This window comes from Cetorhinus maximus, chromosome 16 (genome assembly GCF_964194155.1).
Source record: "Cetorhinus maximus chromosome 16, sCetMax3.hap1.1, whole genome shotgun sequence".
Taxonomy (NCBI): domain Eukaryota; kingdom Metazoa; phylum Chordata; class Chondrichthyes; order Lamniformes; family Cetorhinidae; genus Cetorhinus; species Cetorhinus maximus.
In genome coordinates this window covers 11,175,286-11,199,304 of record NC_135894.1, presented here as the reverse complement: position 1 = coordinate 11,199,304, position 24,019 = coordinate 11,175,286, and the positions used below count along the sequence as shown (strand labels likewise).

Here is a 24,019-nt window from a genome sequence, read left to right as displayed (position 1 = left end):
AGTGAAACCAAATAAACCCATGCCATATTACAGAGGTAAAACAGCTCTGAAGGTGTGATTTTTTTTAAAGTATATTAGACACTGTAATGTAATGTTTCGGGGAGGAAGTCTCTCCGCATTTGAGCTTTCGAAGGTTTGTAGCAAAACAAAAGAAAACTTACTCAAAAATCAGGTATGTCACCAGGGTCATAGCCAAGCAAATCGAAGAAATGCCACAGCCTATGTATGTAATGAAACTGAGGATTCGGTACTGGATTGGATCAATCACCAAATCTCTGGAAATAATCTATAAAAACAATAAAATTGGAGGTTAAAATTATTCAAATACATGAAATCTGAAATAATAAGCATAATGCTGCAAACGCCCAGCAGCTCAATCAGCACCCAAAAGACAGAGAGAGGGGTTAATGGTTCAGTGTGAGGTTTCATCAAAATTACTACTGAGTTTTGTCTAATGGAACTCTTAGTTCATCTAATTAAACATAGCAACAGCAAAACTCCATGCTACTCACTAATGCTCCATAGCCTGGAAATCACAATTAGAGATATTAGTATATAAACATTTAGCTTGTTCATCCAACATTCCTCTATGCACTGTGTTAATGCAGACGTCAATCCACTCACTTTAAACAAGTTAACAGCTCCATTAAACATTGGAGAGAGGAACACAATATCAGCCTGTTAGCCATTCATCTGCTGATATCTCTAACAATGATTCTCAGTCTTCTTACTCTCAATCTTTAATCAACTGTTTAGAACCAGAAGATCACACATGCTCTATTTAATCTATCTGGGAACAATTTTGTCTTATATGTCTTTAGTGAAATGACTTCTATAAAAGCTTTTCTAATAATTGTCCCATCCAGGATTCTTCAATTGGCTTCCTTCTCCCAAACTCCTTCTCTACTGTCCTCCAAGAAGTGATCAGATTTTCTTTTAGGTAATCATTTTGAGATCAAAAGTTTGTCGCTAGTCTAACTTGCTTGGCATTTCATAACAAAATAACATCTTACATTTATATTGCAAATTTATCTTAAGGAACATCTCAAGAGCTCCACATGCACAACACCTAGTCATATATGGAGATTTTAGGTCAGATGACCAAAAACGTGGGAGAGCAGCCAGGACTGCATTGGAGAGGTCAAGTCTAGAGGTAATGAATGCAAATGAGCTGAAACAGGGATGGCACAAACAAAGTTATGGAGATGGGAATAAGCGGTCTTTGTGATGGCATGAATGAGGTCAAAAGTTCACCCTGGGCTGAAATGTGACACCAAGGTTGCAAATAGACTGGCTCAATCTCAATTGCTGCCAGGGACAGCAATGGAGTCAGAAACAAGGGAATGGAGTTTGGAGCGGGGAGTGAAAACTATGGCTTCAGTCTTCCCAGTATTTAATTGCAGGAAATTTCTGCCCACCTGGTATTGGATGTCAGATGGACAATCTGCTAATTTTGCAACAGTGGAGAGGTCGAGAGAGGTAGTGGCGAGGGAGAGCTGGGTGTCCCAGTGTACATCTGAAACCTAACACCATGCCTTCAGATTATGTCACAGCATGTGGATGACAAAAGGACGGGGCCAGGGACAGACCTTTGGGGGATACCTGATGTAATAGTGCAGGAACAGGAAAGAGAAGCCCTCACAAGTGATTCTCTGGCAAAGGTTAGATGGCTAAGAATAGAACTGGGTGAGAGCAGACCCACCCAGCTGGATGACAGTGGAAAGATGCTGGAGGAGGGAGGTGTGGTCACATGTGTCAAAGGCTGCAGACAGGTTGAGAAGAGGAGAGAAAGTTTACCTTTGACACAGTCACATAGGGTATCATTTCTGACTTCTGTGACACACTAAAACATTAAGCACCCTCTCTAATTCAACCTATAACAGGCAAGAGAGGGTTTTAGGGAGGGAATTTAAAAATGAAAACTTGGGGCCCATAATCCGATGCGACTGCACCTGCTGCCTTCTGTATAGTGGGTAAGTTGCTGTGCTTGTGCCCCATCTTGGCGAGGCGGGATTCTTCATGCTTGTATTTAAATCTGGCACCCACAGTGCAGTTCGGAGCCTATTTTAAGTTTGTCAGCTGCTGGTCGGGTTTCTCAGGGCTCGGGAAACCCAGCTGTGAAATGAAGGCAGGAACTCCCAAGTCCAACAGATTAGAGTGCCCTTTGTGGGCCAGGAGGAGCAGGAGTGCTTACCCCAGTCCATCAAGCAAGCCTTCAGTCTCCCTTCTGCTAATCATAGTTTCTCTTGCTACGACAATCGCCCTTCCACCTCACAAGTCTAGGCCCTGATCTTTCCTCCTCCCTCCTGTTCCTGGGGGGAAACATCCTCTAGAGTCCCTGGCTGTGGCTTCCTTTCATTGCTTTTCATGCGCAGCAGCCAGACAAGCTAGCCAGTTGCTGGGTGGGAAATGGAAGAAGCAAGTTGCCACGAATTTCCACTGTTAAATTCAACCTCTGCGTTCTCTGATTTTCTGGATTTTGGATACACCTTCATGCTCTCCTACACTTTTCCTGCCCATCCCATAAATATTGGGCCTGGGATTCCATGTCCGCTACCCCACACACTGTGGGTTCCAAATTTGGACTGAGTCATCAACAAGCTGGCACTTGCCTATTGGAAGGGTGGGAGAATTGGAGAAGCACCACTGATTACAGTTGGATTCTGTCTCAGTTGTTGGGTCAAATAATAAGGTTGGTAGAGGGATGGGGGTCTGGTTGCAACTGTGGAGAACAGAGTATATAAGGTGATTTGAAAGAGGGAGCAAAGAATTAGAGGATTTGAAAGGAAATGCCAGTGGACTGTGTTTCTCATAGAAAATATATATGCAGTCTGGAAAAGCACCCAGAGACTCAAGTGTACATATATTAATATGTATGTAATATATATGTATGTAACAAAAATTGAATTTCACTTTGTAAATTAGAATAACTTTGTCCATTAGAAGGGATTATTTAAAATAAATACCTTCATATGTTATTGTTTAAAAATGCTGCTTACAAGCAAATATGTTGTACCTAATATAATTTGAGGAGCCTAAATTAATCCTTTTTTAAGTACATATACATGCTGTAGGTATAAACTTAACAGTATATTTATGTGCTGGGAATGGCAAAGTTATTTTCGAATGTGACTTTAAGCATCTGCGATAGACAGACCATACAGCGGTAAGACTGAGGTAAGGAGGCGCTGATAGATGAGGGATAGTTTTTCAGACTCATCCCCCTGTTGGACAGCTTCAGAGGCTGGGGTAGGAATTCAGGAGCAGATGTCAATGCTTCTGATTCACAGACTGCATAATTTTCCCTCCATTAGTTACATTGGACAGGATACAACATGGAAAACAAATTAAATACATTGGCCTCAAGGAGCTCTGAAACTGAAACCTGTGCCCATTTTAAACATCAGTGAAGCAGACAATATTGTCACTAGTAGGTTCTCCATTAAACTTTAGTTATGGAGCTATCTGACTGCTGGACAAAACCAAGCAATTAACACGTAGGTGATGTTCTTTCTTACACTTAGAAAATTGTGCATATGAAATATAGCTCCACACTAATAAAGTCAGAATGAACCGTTGACATTAATAGGCGATTTACTAGGCAAAATAAAATTCCCAGGTAGCTTTTAGGAATTAAAACATCAAGTCCATGTACCAACCGAATGGAAGTAATAATTCATATTTGTACTTATATTTGTCCAGATGATTTAGTTCTTCAATCCTGCTATTTGCTGTTGATCCTATCCTGCTGTGCCTTGTAACATGTTCATCTGGCAACAGGCAATCTATAGTTTTACTGAAATGTCTGATCAGATTGCTGATGCTTTCTGATGCATGAGTTTTACCAAACCTATAGCCAGGCTAAGGGTTTACACCAAACAGACCAGAAGTTACATACTTCGTTATTTGATTTACAACTTTCTCTACAGAATAGGACTATCTCTGAATTAAAGCACTGGATGTCCCTGCAGCTGCAAGACTTGATTCAGAACTTATCAGATGTGGAGGAGACTAAGCCAGGCTGAGAGAAACAGTGTGAGATCCTTGTATCTATTTTTTTCCCTCAATTGCTAGAAATGTTCATTTTGTAACCAATATCAGTAAAAACAGATTTGTGGTCATTATCACATTGCTGTTTGTGGGATCCTGCTAGGCAAAAATTGGCTGCCTCCCTCGAGTCCTTCATTGGCTGTAAATCACTTAGGGAAGACCTGATATCATGAAACACATTGCTCCTTTCTGGAAACAGGAAGAATAAAAAGATGTCCTTAATGGGCATCAGCTCTTTATGCACCAAAGCAGCTCGGGTTGAAATGATTTTGACAGAGTTATTGCACTTTGAACCTTGCAGGCACCTAGCTTAAATTTAACCTCAGTCCAGTTCTTACAAGGGCTGACCCTTGCTGCATAATTGTGGGATCTTTCATATTATGTACATACCAATAAGACACCAAAGTGTGTCAGGTGGTTACATTTACATACAGTCTCATTGGATTGATTCTGTACTGTTATACAACCACTCGAATTCCATCCACCACTGCCATCTGCAAAGATACAAAAACGCATTATGACTGAAACATTCAGAGATTATGTTCTTGCCTGCTCTCTGCAGATATCAAATTAGGAAGGGCATTTGGATTAGAGGTGGTACGTCACAAAAGACAGAAGGTGTTGGATAAATAATGGATGTAGGCATAACAATGGTAATAATCTCGGGATTGCTACCTGAGCCACGGGCAAACTGGCATAGGGTAAATAAAGTCAAGGAGTTAAATGCGTGGATCAGAGATTGGTGTGGGAAGAATGGGTTTCACTTCATGGGGCACTGGCATCAGTACTGGGGTAGAAGGGAGCTGTTCCGGTGGGACAGGCTTCACTTGAACTGCGCTGGGACCAGTGTCCTGGTGAATTGAATAACTAGGGCTATAGAGAGGGCTTTAAACTAAATAGGGGGGGTGGGGAAGGTTCTTGAAAGGGGATACAGAGCAAAATGATATGGCAGCTTTGCAGGGAAGCTAATTGGGTAATGATACCCAGAGTGTGACAGGATGAGACAGAGTGTACAAACATAAAAAAAAGCAGCAAATAAGGTCAAAGGGGAAAAAATGGTAAAAAGGCAAAATTAATGGCCCTTTACTTAAATGCACGTAGTATTCGGAACAAAATAAATGAATTAATGGCACAAATAGAGGTTAATGGGTATGATCTTATAGCCATTACGGAGACATGGTTACAAGGAGATCAAAGCTGGGAACAAAATATTCAGGGGTATGTGACTTTTTGAAAGGACAGGCAAAAAGGAAAGGGTGGTGGGGTAGCTTTGTTAGTATGAGATGGAATAAGGAGGATAACAAGAAATGATCTTGGATTGGAAAATGTAGAATCCATATAGGTGGAGGTAAGAAATAACAAGGGGAACAAGACACTGGTGGGAGTAGTCTATAGGCCCCCTAACAGTAGCTATAATATAGGACAGGGAATAAATCAGAAGATAATGACAGCATGTAAAAAAGGCAGTACATTAATCATGGGTGACTTTAATCTTCATGTAGGTTGGGAAACTCAAACTGGCAAAGGTAGACACAAGCAAGAATTCATAGAGTGTGTTTGGGACAGTTTCCTAGAACAATATGTTGTGGATCCAACCAGGGATCAGGCTATTTTGGGTCTGGTAATATGTAATAAGGCAGGTTTAATAAATGATCTCAGAGTAAAAGATCCCCTAGGAAACAGTGACCATAATGTGGTAGAATTTAGTATTCAGTTTGAGAGTGAGAAACCTGGGCCAGAAACACTGTGCTAAACTTAAAACAATGAGAGCAGAGTTGGCTTGTGAAAGGAGTTTAGCAGAAAAGACAGTTAATGAATAATGGCTGACATTTAAGAAAATAGTTCATGACTTACAACAAAGATATATCCCAGTGAGGAAGAAGGATTCTAGAAAGGGGATAAACCAACTATGGTTAACCAAGGAAGTTAAGGATAGTATCAAATTGAAAGAAAAACATACAATGTGGCAAATAATAGTGGTAAACCAGAGGATTGGGAAAGTTTTAAAAACCAACAAAAGATGACCAAAAAATAGTAAAGAGGGAGAAAATAAACTTTGAGGGTAAACTAACAAGTAATATAAAAATAGACAATAAGAGCTTCTTTAAGTATTTAAAAGGAAGAGAGAGGCCAAAGTGAACATAGGCCCCTTAGAGAATGAGACTGGGGAAATAATAATGGGATCCAGGAAATGGCAGGGGAGATGAATAAATACTTTGCATCAGCCTTCATGGTAGAAGACACTAATAGGATTCCAAAAATACTAAATAATCAAGGGATGAAAGGTGGGGAGGAAATAAATATAATAACTATCACTAGAGAAAAAGTGCTCGGGAAACTGATGGGGCTAAAGGCCAATAAATCCCTTGAACCTGATGCCTCGCATCCTAGGATATTAAAGGAAGTAGCTACAGAGATAGTGGATGCACTGATAGTAATCTTCCAAGAATCCTTAGCTTCTGGAAAAGTCCCAGAGGATTGGAAAACTGCCAATGTAACGCCCTTATTCAAAAAGGGAGACAAAGAATAGGTAATTATAGGCCAGTTAGCTTAACATCTGTCATTGGGAAAATGTTAGAGTCTATTATAAAGGATGTAATAGGGGAGCATTTAGAAATTTAATATGTATTTAGTATGTACATATTTAGAAATACATAATATAATCAAGCAGAGTCAGCATAGCTTCATGAAGGGGAAGTCATGCCTGACAAATTTATTAGAATTCTTTGAAGAGGTAACTAGCAGGATAGTTAAAGGAGAGCCAGTAGATGTAATATATTTGGATTTCCAAAAGGCATTTGATAAGGTACTGCACAATCGGCTACTCAATAAGATGAGAGTCCATGGTGTTGGGGGTAGTATATTGACATGGATAGAGGATTGGCTAACTAATAGAAGACAGAGAGTTGGGGTAAGGGGGGCATTTTCAAGATGGCAATCTGTAACTAGTGGAATGCCACAGGGATCAGTGCTGGGGCCACAACTATTCACAATATATGTTTATGACTTGGGTGAGGAAAGTGAATGTACTATTACCAAATTTGCGGATGACACAAAAATAGATGGGAAGGCAAGTGATGAGGATGACACAAAGAGTCTACAGAGGGATATAGACAGGTTAAGAGAGTGGGCAAGAACTTGGCTGATGGAATATAATGTGGGAAATGTGAGGTTATACACTTTGGCAGAAAGAATAGAGGAGCTGAATATGGAGAAAGACTGCAGAAAGCTGCAGCACAGAGGGATTTGGAGGTCTTTGTGCATGAATCACAAAAGGCTAGCATACAAGTTCACCGGGTAATAGGGAAGACACATGGAATGTTGGCCTTTATTTCAAAGGGAATGGAGTATAAGAATAGAGAAGTCTGGCTAAAACTATAGAAGGCACTAGTTAGACCAAACTTAGATTACTGTGAACAGTTTTGGACCCCTTATCTAAGGAAAGATATACTGGCATTGGAGGCAGTCCAGAGAAGGTTCACTAGGTTGATCTCGGTTATGGAGGGATTTTCTTATAAGGAGAGATTGGGCTATACTCATTGGAGTTTAGAAGAATGAGAGGCGACCTTATTGAAACATTTCAGATTCCTCGGGGCTTGACAGGGTAGATGCTGAGAAGTTGTTTCCCCTTGTGGGGGAGTCTAGGATCAGAGGACATAATCTCAGAGTGAGGGGTCGGCCATTTAAGACAAAGATGAGGATGAATTTCTTCTCTCAGAGGGTAGTCAATCCGTGGAATTCTTTACCACAGAGGGCTGTAGAGGCTGGGTTGTTAAATATATTCAAGGCTGAGATAGACAGATTTTTAATCAGTAAGGGAATCAAGGGTTATGGGGAAAAGGCAGGCAAGTGGAGTTGAGGATTATCAGATCATCCATGATCTCACTGAATGGCGGAGCAGACTCGATGGGCTGAATGGCCTACTTCTGCTCCTACGTCATATTATCTTATGGTCTAATGGTAGATGAAATTTAATGCAATGAGTATGAAGTTCTGCACAGAGGAAGAAAAATACACATTTCCATGAACTCCTTGAATGTTGCTGAAATAGCTAAAGTTGGAGTTAAAAGGGACCAGTTGCTTTAGTAGATTTGATGCTAAGCACGTCTAATCAATGCAGAACAACAATCAACAAAGCCAACAGGATTTTGGACTACATGGACAAAACAGCAGAATACGTGTCAAAAGGTGTCATAATCCAACTTGCTTTGGTCGGGTCAGACCACAGATTGAATACTGTGACCAGATCTGGTCATTGAAAGAAAAAGAAGACATTCAAGGCAGTGGAGGTGATGCAGAGAATGGATATCTAGTATTAAAGGTTTGAGGCATGAGGAAAAACTGGAGGGCCTCGAGATTGTCCACCTTGAAAAGGAAGCACCTGAGAAGTGATCTTGTTGAGTTATATCGATTGTTTAGGAATGAAAAAAGAAGAATCTGTAAAATTACTTTAAATTGCAAGAGTAGGACAAAGGGACAGTAGTTAATAAACAAATATAGGACTGACATCAGGAAGTTCTCCATCCAGTAAAGGTGATTAACATATGACATGGAACCTCAGATGGAGTAGAGGAAACACTACCCTCTAATCCTTTAAGAAATAAATGCTGCAATGGGGGGATTCTAGACTCTTTCTGACTGAATGAAACAAGACAGGCTGAATGGCATTCTTCAGTCTTGTGATATTCAGAATAGCAAATAACAAGGATTCAACAGGGATCAGTCTTTGCTTCATTAAGTTAAAGTTTATAGAGTCTAGAGTAAGAGTTTCTCCAGTCATTCTGAACAGGTTTACTGTAAATGCTGTCCTGATGTAATTGTTCTGATATAATTGTAAACATCTGATGTGTTTTACATCACTTGACTCCTAGCAATGCTGTCCAGCAGTGTGACTACTATTGCTATGGGTAATTAGGTGACCCAGGAGCCTGTGCAATTGCTGCTGTGTTTAGTGTGAAAGGAAGGAAATTAGCTTGGGTGTTTGTTGTGCATACATAGAGGCTGCTGCCACAGCCATTCTCTGCCTCCACTCTAGGAGGTTACTCCTTAGCAGAGATCAAGGAACCCCTCAGGAAAATGACCCCAGGCTGTAAAAATCAACGCAGGTCAGGGTGCACTTTCATGATGCTGTCCCAGTTCTGCAACAGCAGAAGGTCTAAACTGATATGTTATGGGAAGCATGATGAGAATGTATTTGGTTAGCACCGGGCCAGTCTGTGAATAGTTGCTCTGTGAGAATGGCATCAGCAAGACTGCTTTATAAAGCTACTGATCTGGCATTGATTAGATTAGCGTTTCTGAGAGAACTGCTTGGCGGTGTCAGCGGGCATACTACAACAATAACTTGAGTGAATATAGCACCTTTAATGCAGTAAGCACAGCAATAGAAGAAACAGCCAGTGGTAGTAGAACAATTAGTGAAGATGGTCAAAAAGCAACATAGGTTTTGAGGAAACATTTGAAATTGAGGGGAGGGGAAACAAAATAGAATGGTGGCCTTTCACCAGAAAAGCTAAAGATGTAACAAGTTTAAAGCAAGTATAGAGGCAGGGAAAGGGGGAGCAGGGAAGAACAAAGAGGAAGGTCTGTGATGTTGTGGAAAACAGGAGAGAGAGCTGACATCCTGATTTGTAGTGAACACAATGAACAGTAATAGAGATTAGTTTAGCCCTAATCTGCTCCATCTGAGGGCCATGCTGAAGAGTTAGGGGCAGTGCCACTGTCATCTCCATAACTGCTGTATTCTTGTGTGGACAGGTCACCTACTTCCCTGCCCACCCCCCACATCCCCACTCACAAGGGCGTGGCAACATTCTCTTGAAAATCCAAGAACTCGCCACAGCACCTCCAAAAACATCCCAGACTACTCCCAGGCACTTTGTAATAGAAGACGTTCCAAAATTACCTTTCCTGCAATTTGGGTGCTTGACCCTTATATAGTGCAGGGCCCAGCTTGCAGGTGAACACTTGTTTGCAGAATAAACTACGAAGAGGCTGCCTGCACATACCTTGCCCAGATTTGGAATCCTGCCATCACATCAGCCAGTTGGACTGTGTGACGTCAGGATGGTGTTGATTCAAAGCCTTCAAGTGCATGCAGGAAACATACCTGTGTATGTCCTTCTCCTTGAATAACACCGTAGAGTCCACTCAGATAGCGGCAAGCAGTGCACCATTACCTCTGCTATGGTGGTAGGCCTTCACTCGATACGGCGCTATGCAAACACATTCCTAACCCATTTTCTGAACACTTGCCACATTGCTGTTTGTGGGACTGTACCAAGTACAAATTGGCTGCTGTGTTTGCCTGTAGAAACAATGACTGCACTTCAAAAGTACTTCCTTGGCTGTTTTGGACACCCTGAGCTTGTAAAAAGCGCTATATAAATGTAATGTTGTTTCTTTATTTAAACGTTTCCTGAAGTACTTACTGTTTTTCGTGAAATCCCAGAATACACATTTTACTTCTGAGTTATTCTGCAATTACAAAATGTGTTGTCAATAATTATTAATCCCTTTAGTACTGAAATAAAACATAAAATGTACATTGTTTATACAAAGTTAACAATGTATAACAAAGCATAATTTTTCCAATATTGCAAAAATAATGCCAATTTACTGAATTTTCTTACTAAAAATATCTACAAACTGTCTCAAACCCATTTAACCTCAACTTTTCAGACGCCAAATCTGGCATCTTCCAATTAAAGAATTAAATTTTTTTTAATTGAGTTAGCTTCCCTCTTTGTAAAGACGTATTTCCTGAGTTCTGCTCCAAGTGTTCGCTTCACACCCTTAAAGCTGTTTCCTCTTGCCCAAACTGTCCGAGCTCATCCAAAGGTCTTGTTTGTATCTACATTATCTAGTTAAGGACCTCATTTATCTCTGTAAGGTTCCCTTTGAAATGCCTCTTTTGAAGCTGAAGGATTCTTGTCTAACAAGGCGTGCTCCATAGTCGATGTCAGGAAACATCCTAATTATTCCTCAATCAATTATTCCTTAAAGGCTTGCATGGCTTGCTGATGCCACAGTGATTGGAACAGTCTTAAATACTCTGGGTGCAGTACGATTTCTAGGCATTCAGACTTACCTGATTTGACCTTATACCCCAGGATCATTTTTCCTATATTCTTTTGTCACCTCAGATTGTTCAGACATGGTGAACAATGAGTCAGCTAACTCCCCTAGGCCTCTTTCAACATTTCCCTTGGAAAACTCATCTGCACCTATAAAGTACACATTCCTTCTGTTTAACCTCCGATGCACAGCACATCTTATTTATCCACATTAAAATTCCTTTGCCACTGATCAGCCCAGGACATAAGAACGTGCCCTACCATCTTGTAGCAATGTACTGCTAGCCACAAATAGGCTTTCCTAACATAGTACTTGTGTTATATTCCTCATTACTGAATGCAATAAATGATCACATACCACTGGCCAGTGACATATTGTCCTGGTATTTGTGTGTGTTGAATAGTAGCTACAAATTTCAGAAATACCTGACTGGCCTGAATGTTCTTGAATGTGATTTGAACTGGATCTGCCAAGTCATTGATGTTGAGGTTTGTAACGCTTGATGCAATAATGTAACTGTTCAATGAAGAAGTATCTCCAAGGCTGGGATCCTGATAACAAAGGATACATGCTTGTCAAAAACAAGAAGGACAGTAAATCTAAACAGAAAAAAGTGCATTATTCCCTGATCAATAACAAGAAACGGCCCAGGAAATTGGCAATCCAGCATAATCAATAGAAAGGAGATTGGTTCAGCAGCGCAAATGTGCCAAGAAATTCTAGCATGGCATGAATAATGGCATAACTCACACCATAAGACTTTTATAATATAAAAGAAACCCAATGCTACAGAAGTGCCAATCTAATGGTGCGAGCCTCAGGGAAATTCTGGTACTTGAAAATATCTGAGTCCAATCACTTTCTCACCTCTATCCTCAATATTTATGTTAAAGTTTAAACTTCTTATGGGTCAGTGTAATCTATTATATTGAAAAAGACTAACAAAACCAACGCATGGGGCAGAATTTTACATCCCGTGGGTGGGCGTGCGACTGACCCGATCGGGCGTAAAATTGCGCGAGAAGACATTGGGCGAGCGTCCTGACTTCACCCCACGGTCGTGTGATATTTCACTCGGCGTGCATGTGCAAAAGTCAGAAGCGGGCTTGTCGACAATTAAGAGGGCAATTAAGCCCATTAACGACGCAATTGTCTCCGACCTTTCATGGCCCTTACGGTTGGCAGGTGGGTAAATTGGCCAGGCAGATTTTGCGTTTTTCATCAAACCTTATCCAAGGGCAGAAATAGGATAAAAATAAAAATCTGCAGACAGCACTTTTATTATCTATTCTGTTCAGGTGCCTGATTGTGACGCTTGGACCTTTTTTTCCTGATTTTCAAAACTTTATTTCATGGTTTTCAGGTCTGCAGCTCTCTACCTTCAGGGAGCTTTCTCTCAGCGCTTGCCCGAGCCCACGGAAATGTCATCACCCACCCTCCTCCCGCCCCCACCCCAGCAGCGCTGAGTTTTTCAGCATGTGTTTCGTGCCTGGCTGGTCATTAATCGGCCAGCCAGCGTGAAATCGCAGTCGGGGGACGATCCCGGTCAGCAGTCCGTTTCTCCACCTCCCCCGATCGCGCCCGCCCACCGAGCTGAAAATCCAACCTTGCCATTCTACCTGGAAAAGTGTCGATTTTCCGTAGAAAGAGAACTGAATTCTTGAAGCATTATCCCTCTCCTCTGATGCAAGATTGGTCAATAGGGAAGGTGGAAGTTCAATAGCTGCGAAACTGGCCTGAGGAGATCCTTCATCCAGAGACACCTGAAGGATGAGACAGAACTGTTACACAAAATGTTAGTCTTTTGTTTTCTTTCAAATGAATGAGGAAGAAGGGAAACAAGGTAGCTTTTCCCAGTTTTACCTGGGCTGTTGTTCATTTTGGCGCAATGAATACAGGATGGTCAGGAAGGGAAGAGCGCATCCACTTAAAGGAACCTATACAATATTCAACTTAGCTCATCCCATTCTAACTCCCAATGCATTTGAATTCTCCTCAAACTGTTTTCTACTATGTTACATGGTAGATTGCTCCAGACTTTTCTTCCTATTTAAATAAAGTAGTACTTTCTAAGGACTATCAGAAATTTATTTTACGTGGATTTAAAATTAATGTTTTTAACATTAGCTTAACATCTGTCATAGGGAAAATGTTAGAAGCTATTATTAGAGTCAATATAGCAGGGCACTTGGAAAAATTCAGGGTAATCAGGCAGAGTCAACATGGTTGTGTGAAAGGGAAATCATGTTTAACCAATTTATTGGAGCTCTTTGCAGAAGTAACACATGCTGTGGATAAAGGGGAACTGGTGGATGTATTGTACTTAGATTTCCAGAAGGCATTTGATAAGATGCCACATCAAAAAAAATCATGGTGTAGGGAATAATATATGGGCATGGATAGAAGATTGGCTAACTAACAAGAAACAGAGGGTAGGCATAAATAGATTTTTCCTGGTTGGCAAGATGTAATGAGTGGTGTGCCTCAGGATCAGTGCTGGGGCTCAACTTTTTAACTATGTATGTAAGTGATTTGGATGAAGGGACCAAAGGTACGGTTGCTAAATTTGACACAAAGATAGATAGGACAGTCGGATGTGAAGAGGACACAAGGAGGCTACAAAGGGACATAGATAGGTTAAGTGAATGGGCAAAGATCTGGCAAATCGAGTATAGAGCAGAATTTTGCTCTCGGTTGGCGGGCGGGCCCCACCGGCTCAGTGGCGGGCGGGCAGCCGAACTCCGCCACCGAAACGGGGCCCGCCGCCATTTTGAGTGGGCGGGCCAATTAAGGCCCACCCAGCGGCCTGCCCAACAGGAAGTGCTATACTTCCCCATCTGTCAAAGTGCGCTCTTTCGTGAATGCGCACGGAAGAGTGCACTGCTCCCTGAGACTAAGTGCTGTCTCAAGGAGATTACTGATAGTCTAAAATACTTTAAAAATAGAAAAATTGAAACATTATTAACATGTCCCCCTCATGTGACAATGTCGCACTAGATGGGCCACGTTAATAAATATCACATAAAATTTATTAAAGTTTTTAAAAACGGACATGAAACCTCATCCCGCCGGTGGATGAGGTTTCATTTATTATCAGAAGCCCGCTGGGGCTCCTGGCCTGCCCACCAGCCTTAAGGTTGGACGGGCAGGTCTTTAATTATCTAAATGAGCCTGTCAATGGCCTCAATTGGCCATTGACAGGTCGGCGGGCGGACAGCTGATTTCACTGTCCGTCCGCCTTCCTAAAAATTTAAAGGGACCGGGATGACGTCGGGGGTTCCTCCTGACATCATCCAGTGTCATTTTCCCGTTGGCGAGCAGGCCCCGCCCCCAAATCGCCAACGGGAAAAATCAGGCCATAATGTGGGCAAATATAAAACTGTCCATTTTGGCAGGGAGAATAAAATAGAAGCATTTTATCGAAATGGTGAGAGTTTGCAGAGCTCTGAGATGCAGAGGGATCTAGGTGTCCTAGTGCATGAATCGCAAAAGGCTGGTAAGCAGGTTCAGCAAATAATTAGGAAAGCTAATAGAATGTTATCATTTATTGCGAGGAGAGTTGAATAAAAAGTAGGGAAGTTATGCATCAGTTACACAGGGCATTGGTGAGACCACATCTGGAGCACAGTATTGGTCTCCTTATTTAAAGAAGGATGTGAGTGAGTTGGAAGCAGTTAGGAGAAGGTTAACTAAGCTAATACCTGGATTGGCTGGGTTGCCTTATGAGGAAAGATTGGACAGGCTGGGCTTGTATCTGCTGGAGTTTAGAAGAATAAGAGGCAATTTGATTGAAACATATAAGAACCTGAGGGGTCCTGACAGGGTGGATGTGGAGAGGATGTTTCCTCTTGCAGGAGAATCTAGAATTAAAAATAAGTGGTTACCTACTTAAGACAGGGATGAGGAGATTTTTTTTCCTTCAGAGGGTAGTGAGTCTTTGGAGCTCCCTTCCTCAAAAGGCAGTGGATGCAGAGTTTTTGAATATTTTAAAGACAAAGGTGGGTAGGTTCTCGATAAACAAGGGGGTAAAAGGTCATTGGGGGTTGGTGAGAGGTTACAATCAGATCAGCCATGATCTTATTAAATGGCGGAGCAGGCTGGAGGGGCCGGGTTGCCTACTCCTGTTCCTAATTCATATGTTCCTATGTATGTTGGTACGTTCTCTAGCCCTGCCAACAGATTTCACTTTGAATAATTCAAGAGCGTTTTAACATCTGTCAGTATATCTGACAAATTCCTGCCATCTTAGAATATTTGGAAAATTATGCCTTAAAATCTACCAAGAAAACTAGAAAAAAAATCTTAATAAATCACTAGTTCCAAATTCTCAGGCACAGAAACAAACGCTATGGCCAGAATATTACACTCATCGGGCAGGCGCGTGCCTGACCTGAATGAGCGTAAAATGAGACACGATGATGTCGGGCGAGCGTCCTGATGTCATCGCGCACTTGCGCGATATTTCGGTCGGCAGGCACACACGGGAGTTGGCAGCACGCCACCGACAATTAACAGGCCTATTAAGGCCACTGAAGTTATAATTGAAAGACGTTTTTCGCTGCCGGTCCAACCTTACGGCGAAAAGGCCAAGCGGCCTTTGGATTTTTTAGGAGTCCTCGTCCACGGGCGGGATGAGGTTTCCAACAGTTATTAAAAATTAAATAAACACTTAAACATTTCATTAATAACGTGTCCCTGCTCATGAGGGGACAGGTTTTTTAACAATTTAAAATTCTTTATTTTTAGTTCTTAAAATGTTGATCTCCCTGAGGCAGTTCTGTGCCTCAGGGAGTGTTTCCTGTGCCACCTGCGCACATGTGCAAAGTTCCTGACATGCCCTCCTCCCCCTCACCCCCCCGCCCCTCCCCCCCACCCCCACAAAGGCAGCGCTGAGTGCTGTAGCACAGGTTTCACGCTGGGTGGGCCATCGCGGGCGGTGGTCAGCTTCCCGACCGCTCCTGCCTGATCCCGCCGAGCCTGCCCGACAAGGGCAAAATCCTGGCCTATAAGCTGAAAGACAAACAGAAAGTGCTTGAAATACTCAGCAACCCGGATGGCCTAAGTTGAGAAATATGGAGCTGTTGGGGAGAATTTTACCAGCCCCCACATGTAAAAGTTAATTTTCAGTGCCAGAGAGGTTTTTTGGCAGTAAAAAAAGAATGATCACACTGTTAAAAGGGTACTTACAACGGAATGGACAAGGCCTAACATTTTATTGGCAAGTTTAGTATGTATCTATGAGGTAAATACAGGAACCCCATGGTGTTTAATGTATTTGATTGGTGAGTCGCATGGCAAGGTGCCGTTTTCAGAATGCTGTCAGAGGAGTGGGACATCAAGGACGGCAACTTCAGATTTCCATATTTAATTGAGCATGTGGTCGCCAGAAGTTGCTGTCCAATTTCCACGTAAATGATCTAAGCGCTGTTAACCTCTCTGATATTGTTACCACAAAATCAAGCGTAATAAGTTCCAAACAACTGCATTGATAAACAGGATGGAGAGTTTGGGTCCATACTACCTGCAAATTGGTCATGTTGCTGATGCTGAAATCTGCCCCACCGAAGCCAGTGGCGTTGATTTTGGTCACAGCCAGAGCCAAAGAAGGGGCCGTGATGTTTACTGAGACGGTTTTGAAATTCAACTTTGCACCAATTTTGTCCACAATTTTTATTATCCTAATAAAAAAAAAGGCTCAATCAGCAACTGGAAGGATGGTGTGTCGAGGGAGAACAGGACAGAGAGAAAAGCAGTAAAGTACATCCTAGGGTCATCTTAATACCTGGAGGAAAGTCTACACAAAGAAATGTCTTTTTGTTCTTATATTTATGTACCCTTACTCCATCTAAGGGTGTTGTTAAATTTCATTGTACTTTTCTTACCATATTGAAAAACAGAGAACTGAAAACTGATCCAAGGAGTCTCGCTACTGCATCCTGTCTCTTTATGGGCCTGAGCATAACATCAAAATGATGAACGAGAGTAGGTCATATAACCCTTCAAGCTTGCTCCACCATTCAGTAAGATCACGGCTAAACTTTGACATGAACTCCGCTTCCCACCCCAACTAAATATCTCTTGACTCCTTTAGTACCCAAAACCCTATCAATCTCAATCTTGAATATACACATTGACTGACCGTGCACAGCCCTCTGGGTTAGAGAGCACCAAAAATTCGCAACCCTCTGAGTGAAGAAATTTCTCCTCTTGCGTACCCTAAATGATTGACCCCTCATCCCGACATTACAACTCTTAGGCCTCAACTCTCCAACCAGGGGAAAAAATTATCAGCATTTACCCAGTTAAGAATTTTGTAGGTTTCAACTGGATCACTGTCACTCTTCTAAACTGAAGAGAGTACAGGCCCTGTATACTCAAACTCTCCTTAGGACAATTCTTTTTTTGGAATTAATCCAATGGACCTTCACTGCACCCCGTCCAAAACAAGTATATCCTTCCTTAGGTAAGGACACTAAAACAGCATTCCAGTGTGGGCTCACTCAAGACCCACATAATTGCAGCAAGACTTCCTTACTCTTGTACTCTAACCTCCTGGCAGTCAAGGCTTAAATACCATTTGCTTTCCTAATTATTTGATAAATCCACATGTTAACTTTCTGTGATTGACGTACAAGGATGCCCAACATCCAGCTGAATGCCAATATTTATAAGTGTCATACCTTTTAAAAACATTTGACTTCTCTATTCTTCCTACCAAAGTGGACTATTTCACACCTTCTCGCATTATATTCCATCTGCCACATTCTTGGCCGCTCACATAATCAAGTCTACCTGCCTTTGCATTCTCATCATATCCTCCTCACAGCTGTTTTTCCCCACCTAGATTTGTATCATCAGCAAACTTTGTCCCTCATCCAAGTTATTGATATAGATTGTAAATAGCTAAGGCCCAAACACCGATCTTTGCTGCACTCCACTAATTACACACCGCCATCCCAAAAGTGACCCATTTATCCCTTCACCCTGGGTGGGATATTCTGGCCCCACCTGTTGCCGTATCATCTGGTCCCACTGAATGTCAATGGACTGATGGCGGGGCTGCCGAATCTCCAGCGGCGGGTCCCACCAAAATGGAGACGGAAAATCCAAGCCCCTGTTTTCTTTCAGTTAACCAATCCTGAATCCATGCTAATATATTACCCCAATCCCATGAGCCCTGACTTCACATAAAAGCTCTTATGTGGTACCTTATAAAATGCCTTCTGAAAATCCAAATGTGGTACATCCCCTAAAAACGCTTCTAGATTGCAGCCTCAAAAAACTCTACTATGGTTGTTAAATATGATTTCCCCATTCATAAAACTGTGCCGACTCTGCCTAATCAGTACTGATTTTCCATGTGCCTGTATCATGTTCTTAATAATCTCAGTAGTCAGCCCATCACCTCTTTGACTCTTCCCTGGACTGCCTGAGATGAAGAACAAGTAAGCCTGAACACAAAGCTTGCTGGGGACTGAAGAGTGTTATACATCTTAGAACTAATCTTTTTTTTAAAGGGACATGAATTCACTTAGACATATTGGCCTGGTGCCACAATGAGCGACGGCACCAACACACAGTGTGACGGGATCACTAAGCATGGCAGTGTGTCCATGATGACCATGAGGTCCTCATCTCAATTAGCAACCTCTGTTTTCACTGACATGATCTACAATGATGTAGTTAACACCTCTTTAAATTGAGCAAAGAGCAATTTTAAGAATAGGGAGATACCATTAACCAAGTGTACTTCTCCAATGTTTATCCACAGGATGATTGAACGCATTCTCTATTAGAAAATCAAACAGGTCACAGGGAAGGCACCTACATTGGTGGGTGTCATCATGGATAGGGATCAGATAACGCCATTGGATCTTATAGATTTCAATATACCAAGGGTGAATTTTAATCCCCCACGATGGGCAGGAGAGTGTTGGTGGGGGTTTCAAATGTTATAAAATGTGAAACCCAATCCCAAGCTGCCATGAACACTTTGATACTTGGTTTAACTGTGGCGGGTTTGAAGGAAGCTGATCATTAATTATTTATTAATAAGGTTCAATTTTTTCAGGCTTTGACAGCCATTTGGCTTTAATGTCTGCAGGCTGGGTTTTCCAGAGCTAAAGGGAGGCAGGAGTTGCCAGATCCTACAAGTAAGTGTTTTTCCAGCACTGCTTGTCGGCCACAAGAAGCTGAAATGCTTCCCCCCCAGCAAACTTACCGGGCACAGTTTTGCCGTCGGTGAGCAGGGGGTGGGGCCCACTCGCCGATGTGTAAAATGACACGGGTTTCCCCCAACGTCACCTCGCCCCATTTAAATTTTCAGGAAGGTGGGGGCACAGCAAAATCAGCTTCAGGCCCACCGACCTGTCAATGGCCAAATGAGGATCAATTATACAATTAAAGGACCTGCCTGTCCAACCTTAAGGTTGGCGGGCAGGCCAGGAGCCCCGGCAGGGAATAGAAAAAACATGAAACCCCATCCAGCGGCGGGATGAGGTTTCATGTAGGCTTTAAAAAAGTTTAATAAACTTATGATGTAAATTATGAACATGTCCCATCTCATGTCACATTGTCACATGAGGGGGAAATGTTAAGGAATTTTCTTTTTCTATCTTTAATATTTTTAAAAGTGTCAGCGATCTCCCTGAGGCAGCACTTAGCCTCAAGGGGATGTGCGCTCTATTGTGCGCATGCGTGAAAGAGCGCACTCTCGCATTTGGGGAACACCCCCCCCACCCCCGCCCGCACAGGGAGCGCATAGCGCTTCCCGCCGGACGTCACGCTGGGTGGGCCTTAATTGGCCAGGCAGGAAATTCTGCCCATTGTGATCTCTCCCTCTTCTGCCATTTCATCCTCCCTCCACCCTTCTTCCTGTGCTCCCGCCCCTCATCCCCACAGAGCCCTGATCTTCTCAAGTGCTGGGATTGTCCACGTGTGCCACAAGCATTCCCACCCAGTAGCCAGCCAATCTCTCAATTTGCCTTGCTGCAGGGTAGGAAATGGAGTTACGCAATTTTAATTAGGCCCTGCAATTAAATTCAGCCGGATCTCTCCTTTCTGATATTTCCAGATTTTCGGCCACAGATATGCAGCCAGCCCCCTCCCTACCTCCCCACCAATATTGGGGGCCTGCACCCTGAACTAAATAAATGCTTACTCACGGAGTTCAACAGTTGTCCTTCTCTATTTCTATGACCTCCTCCAAACTCTACAACTCTCCTTAATGCCTGTATTCCTCCATTTCTGGCCGCCTGTGCTTTTAGACTTGCTTCGTCCCAACACTGGTAGCTGTGTCTTCAGCTGCCTAGGCCCTAAGGCCTGTAATTTCCTCCACAAAACTCCTCATCCCCTTTGAGACACTCCTTAAAACCCATCCCTTTGTCAAGGCTTTTGCTCATCTTTCCTAATAACTCCTTAAGTAGCTTGGTGCAAAATGCTCTTTGATCATTGTCCTGGAAAGTGACTTGGCACGTTTCTTATGTGAAAGGGGCTGCATTGATGTAAGTTGTTGGTGTCAATGTAACTTACCTACTGGAAGATGAAGCAACAGCAGCAGGGGAGACATTGATGAGGATGCTTATCCTGTTAATGAGCATTTTTGCAAGCTCCTCGCTTATACTCTCCATTTGCAAAATCTCCTCCAGTTGGCTCACAATTAAAACAACGGCAGTTTCATTCAACTCTGTAGCATTGGTCTTTTGTGGATATTCTGAGATTACAAAGAAAATGGAATGATGATGGAATATTACAACACATCCCATAAGGTTTCCATTGGCCAATAATAAAATGCTTCTTTTCCAGGTAACAAACTATTCAGATTTGCTGTGTTTTCAAGAGAACAAAGTAGAACAGAATGCACCCCTCACAACCTAATCATGTCATAAGTAAGTGTTATCACTTCAAAAATATGGCATAAATGAAGATTTATCAATTTGCAAATCTGAACCTGCACAGGGTTTCCAACAACTATAAGGCTTGCATTAATATTTTTATATTGATTCATTCATGGTATGTGGATGGCACCGGAAAGAGGTTTTAAGGCGATGATTGGGATGCTTTGTACTGGATTGTGTCACTCCTGACTGTTGGAGCTGCAGTCATCAAGGCAATTGGAGAGTATACCACCACACTCCTGACTTGCGTCTTGTAGATGGTGGACAGGCTTTGGGGAGACAGGAGGTGAGTCACTCACTGCAGAATTCCCAACCTCTGACCTGCTCTGACCTGCCACAGTATTTATATGGCTTGCCCAGTTAAGTTTCTGGTCACTGGTAACCCCCAGGATGTCAATGTCGAGGGATTCAGCCATGTTACTGCCTTGGGATGACAAGGAAAGGTGGTCAGGCTCTCTTGTTGCAGGTGGTCATTGCCTGGGGCATCATGTAGTGCAAATATTGCTTGTCACTTATTAGCCTAAGCCTGAAAGTTGTTGTTGTGTTTTACACTGAGAGAAACTCACCATGGGCAAAATTTTTCCCTTGGCGGGGGTGCTTGGTGGCGGCGGGGGGGCGCAGTAGGGAAACCGACCATCGCCCATGATCGGCACCATACCGCGATTTTACGTGGGTGGTCCAATTAAGGCCCGCCCAGCGTGGAACGCGAGTGGCAGTGCTGCGCGCTGACTGTGCAGACAGAGGGGAGGAGGGCGAGCAGGCGTAGCGCGAACATCGTGCATGTGCGCGAAAGAGCACGTCAACCGGCACAAGCTGCCTCGGGGAGATTAAGCTCTGTTTAAAAAAACTAATGCACTAAATTAAAATCTGTCACATGAGCAGGGACATGCTTTTAATTTAAGTGTTACATTTTAATTTTATTTTTTATTTGCTTTAGAAAACCCTATCCCGCCCCTGGATGAGGTTACCTAAAGAATGCAAAGGTGCTTGGCCTTTTCACCTGCCCGTCACCCGTTAGGGTGAACGGGCAGTGAAAAATTCAGGGCAATTGTTAACTTAGTGGCATTAATATGCCTTTTAATTGTCGGCTAGCACTCTGCCAGCTCTGGCGTGCGCCTGCTCACCTAATTATTGTGAGAGGGCGCTTTATTTCAAGCATGGGTGTGTCGGGCACATGCCCACATGCCACGGGTACAATTCTGCCCCATGCGTATTCACTGTAGGCAGCTATTATTTAACTAACTTTATTTACACCTCCCCAACAGAGAGGGCAGCAGAGAGGGCAATATAACAAAATGCTCAGTTCTTGGAATACACTACACTCCCTCCCCACTCAAAAAAAAAATTACACATTAAAGTGTAAAATAGTACATGTTCCTAATTTGCCAGAATACCGACTAAACCAACATCAACAATACCTGAAATTTAACAAGTTTGGTCTCTTATTTGTTTCTGTAATCACAACCGAAACATATACCCCTAAATACAACCGATATTGCCAGAGTAATTTACACGTAAAAGAGAATTGTTTTTCCTTAACAGCAGTATGTGTGTAACAAAAGTATTATCATTTGACAAGAAATAATGAAAAAAACAATTAATTTCTTCTTCCTTCCTACATAGCTTTCAAATAGCTGGCACAGACACGATGGGCTGAAAAGCCTCATTCTGTCCTGAATGATTCTAATGCTAAGTCACATCAGCAGTGTCGGGTGGTTGTTAACTACTCAATATTAGCATCTAGTTTCTTGTATTATTTTCAAAGTGCACATTTTCAATATCTGTGGTGATCTGTGGAGTGGACGTCCTAGTAATTATGGTGATATTCACTGCAAGGAAAGTACAAAATTACAGATCAGACATTCAACTGGCATGCCCTGTCTGTGACAGTTCTTAGTTAAATATCCATATCTTATGGCACGGGTGAGATATATTCACTTAAGGATTATATTGGGAAATATTCAATTTTTTATGGGTTTAATAGACTACTCCCTCCAACAGTTTCTGCAATAAGTTACAGCCCTGTCTGTACTGAAAGCAAGCAACAACTACTCCAAGTCAAGCTTAGACTTTTTATTGTCAGAAGTCCACTTTCATATTGCTTTCATCCCAAACAGAGCCAATGTCAGAGGTTTTAATATTGACTCTAAGTTGTTGATCTTTCCATTAATATTGTGCCACTGATAATGTTCAGAAAAATAGCTGTCTATCCTGAATGTCTTCCACACATCAACAAACTGTGCACGTGCTTTGATGTGCCATTTCTCTCCCTGATACCAATACATGCCACTGACAAGCAGTGGGCTGACTCGTTTTGTGTTCTAAAGAAGTTTCTTTCTGAGATTGTAGAGCAAAAAGGCAGGTAACAAGAAAATTGGATCTGACTATTACCCCCTTTCTGCATCATTGTGCACCTTAAAGGCAAATGAACAGAGGAGCAGAATTTGTCAATGAATGCGCATTGGTAAGATGGAGCACCAGAGCATTTGTTCAGTCATGTAAACAAAAATCAAACTTACTCATTAATGTACAGCTGTCACTTTCAAATTTTAAATCTCTCGAATACATATTTGCAAACACCTGTCACAGGTGAAATATTGAGAAAGGTTAGGTTGGATGTGGTAGGCTTCCATCTTGACAACCAATGGGCTAACTTGGCAGAGTGGCCTTTTACAAATCAGCCCAAGGTCAGTGGGTAAGAAAACCAACTGAGGTGCTTAAAGAAATCAGTCTGATGCTACAAGCTTTCTATATCTGAAATGGCAAATTAACTTTAATTATTTGTGATAATCTGAGGTGCAATGCACCTTTAAGAGAATGTGAACAGGTTGACCACGTGACTGTATGATCCAATTGCTGTGTCGTGTGGGCTACAATGTTAAGGGTTAGTCTGGAGTAGGGTCTGGTTGGAGAAGCACACATCCTGTTAGCGCTCTGTTGTCTGTATAAATAAATAGATTCATCTCACATTGGTCTCTGCATCTGCCGTATATTGT

General features: G+C 42.3%; 1 protein-coding gene across 1 annotated transcript in view; it reads right to left on the bottom strand.

Moving 5' to 3' along the window:
• LOC144691355 (uncharacterized) overlaps positions 1-24,019 on the bottom strand; it is a 215,509-nt gene that overhangs the window by 31,207 nt on the left and 160,283 nt on the right. The window contains exons 24-30 of the mRNA XM_078559369.1: positions 20,659-20,839; positions 16,649-16,805; positions 12,747-12,890; positions 11,553-11,678; positions 10,482-10,527; positions 4,441-4,544; positions 162-286 (exon numbers count right to left, since the gene is read on the bottom strand). Of these exons, the coding sequence (XP_078415495.1) occupies positions 162-286; positions 4,441-4,544; positions 10,482-10,527; positions 11,553-11,678; positions 12,747-12,890; positions 16,649-16,805; positions 20,659-20,839 (883 nt within the window). The remainder of the gene's footprint in view (positions 1-161; positions 287-4,440; positions 4,545-10,481; positions 10,528-11,552; positions 11,679-12,746; positions 12,891-16,648; positions 16,806-20,658; positions 20,840-24,019) is intronic.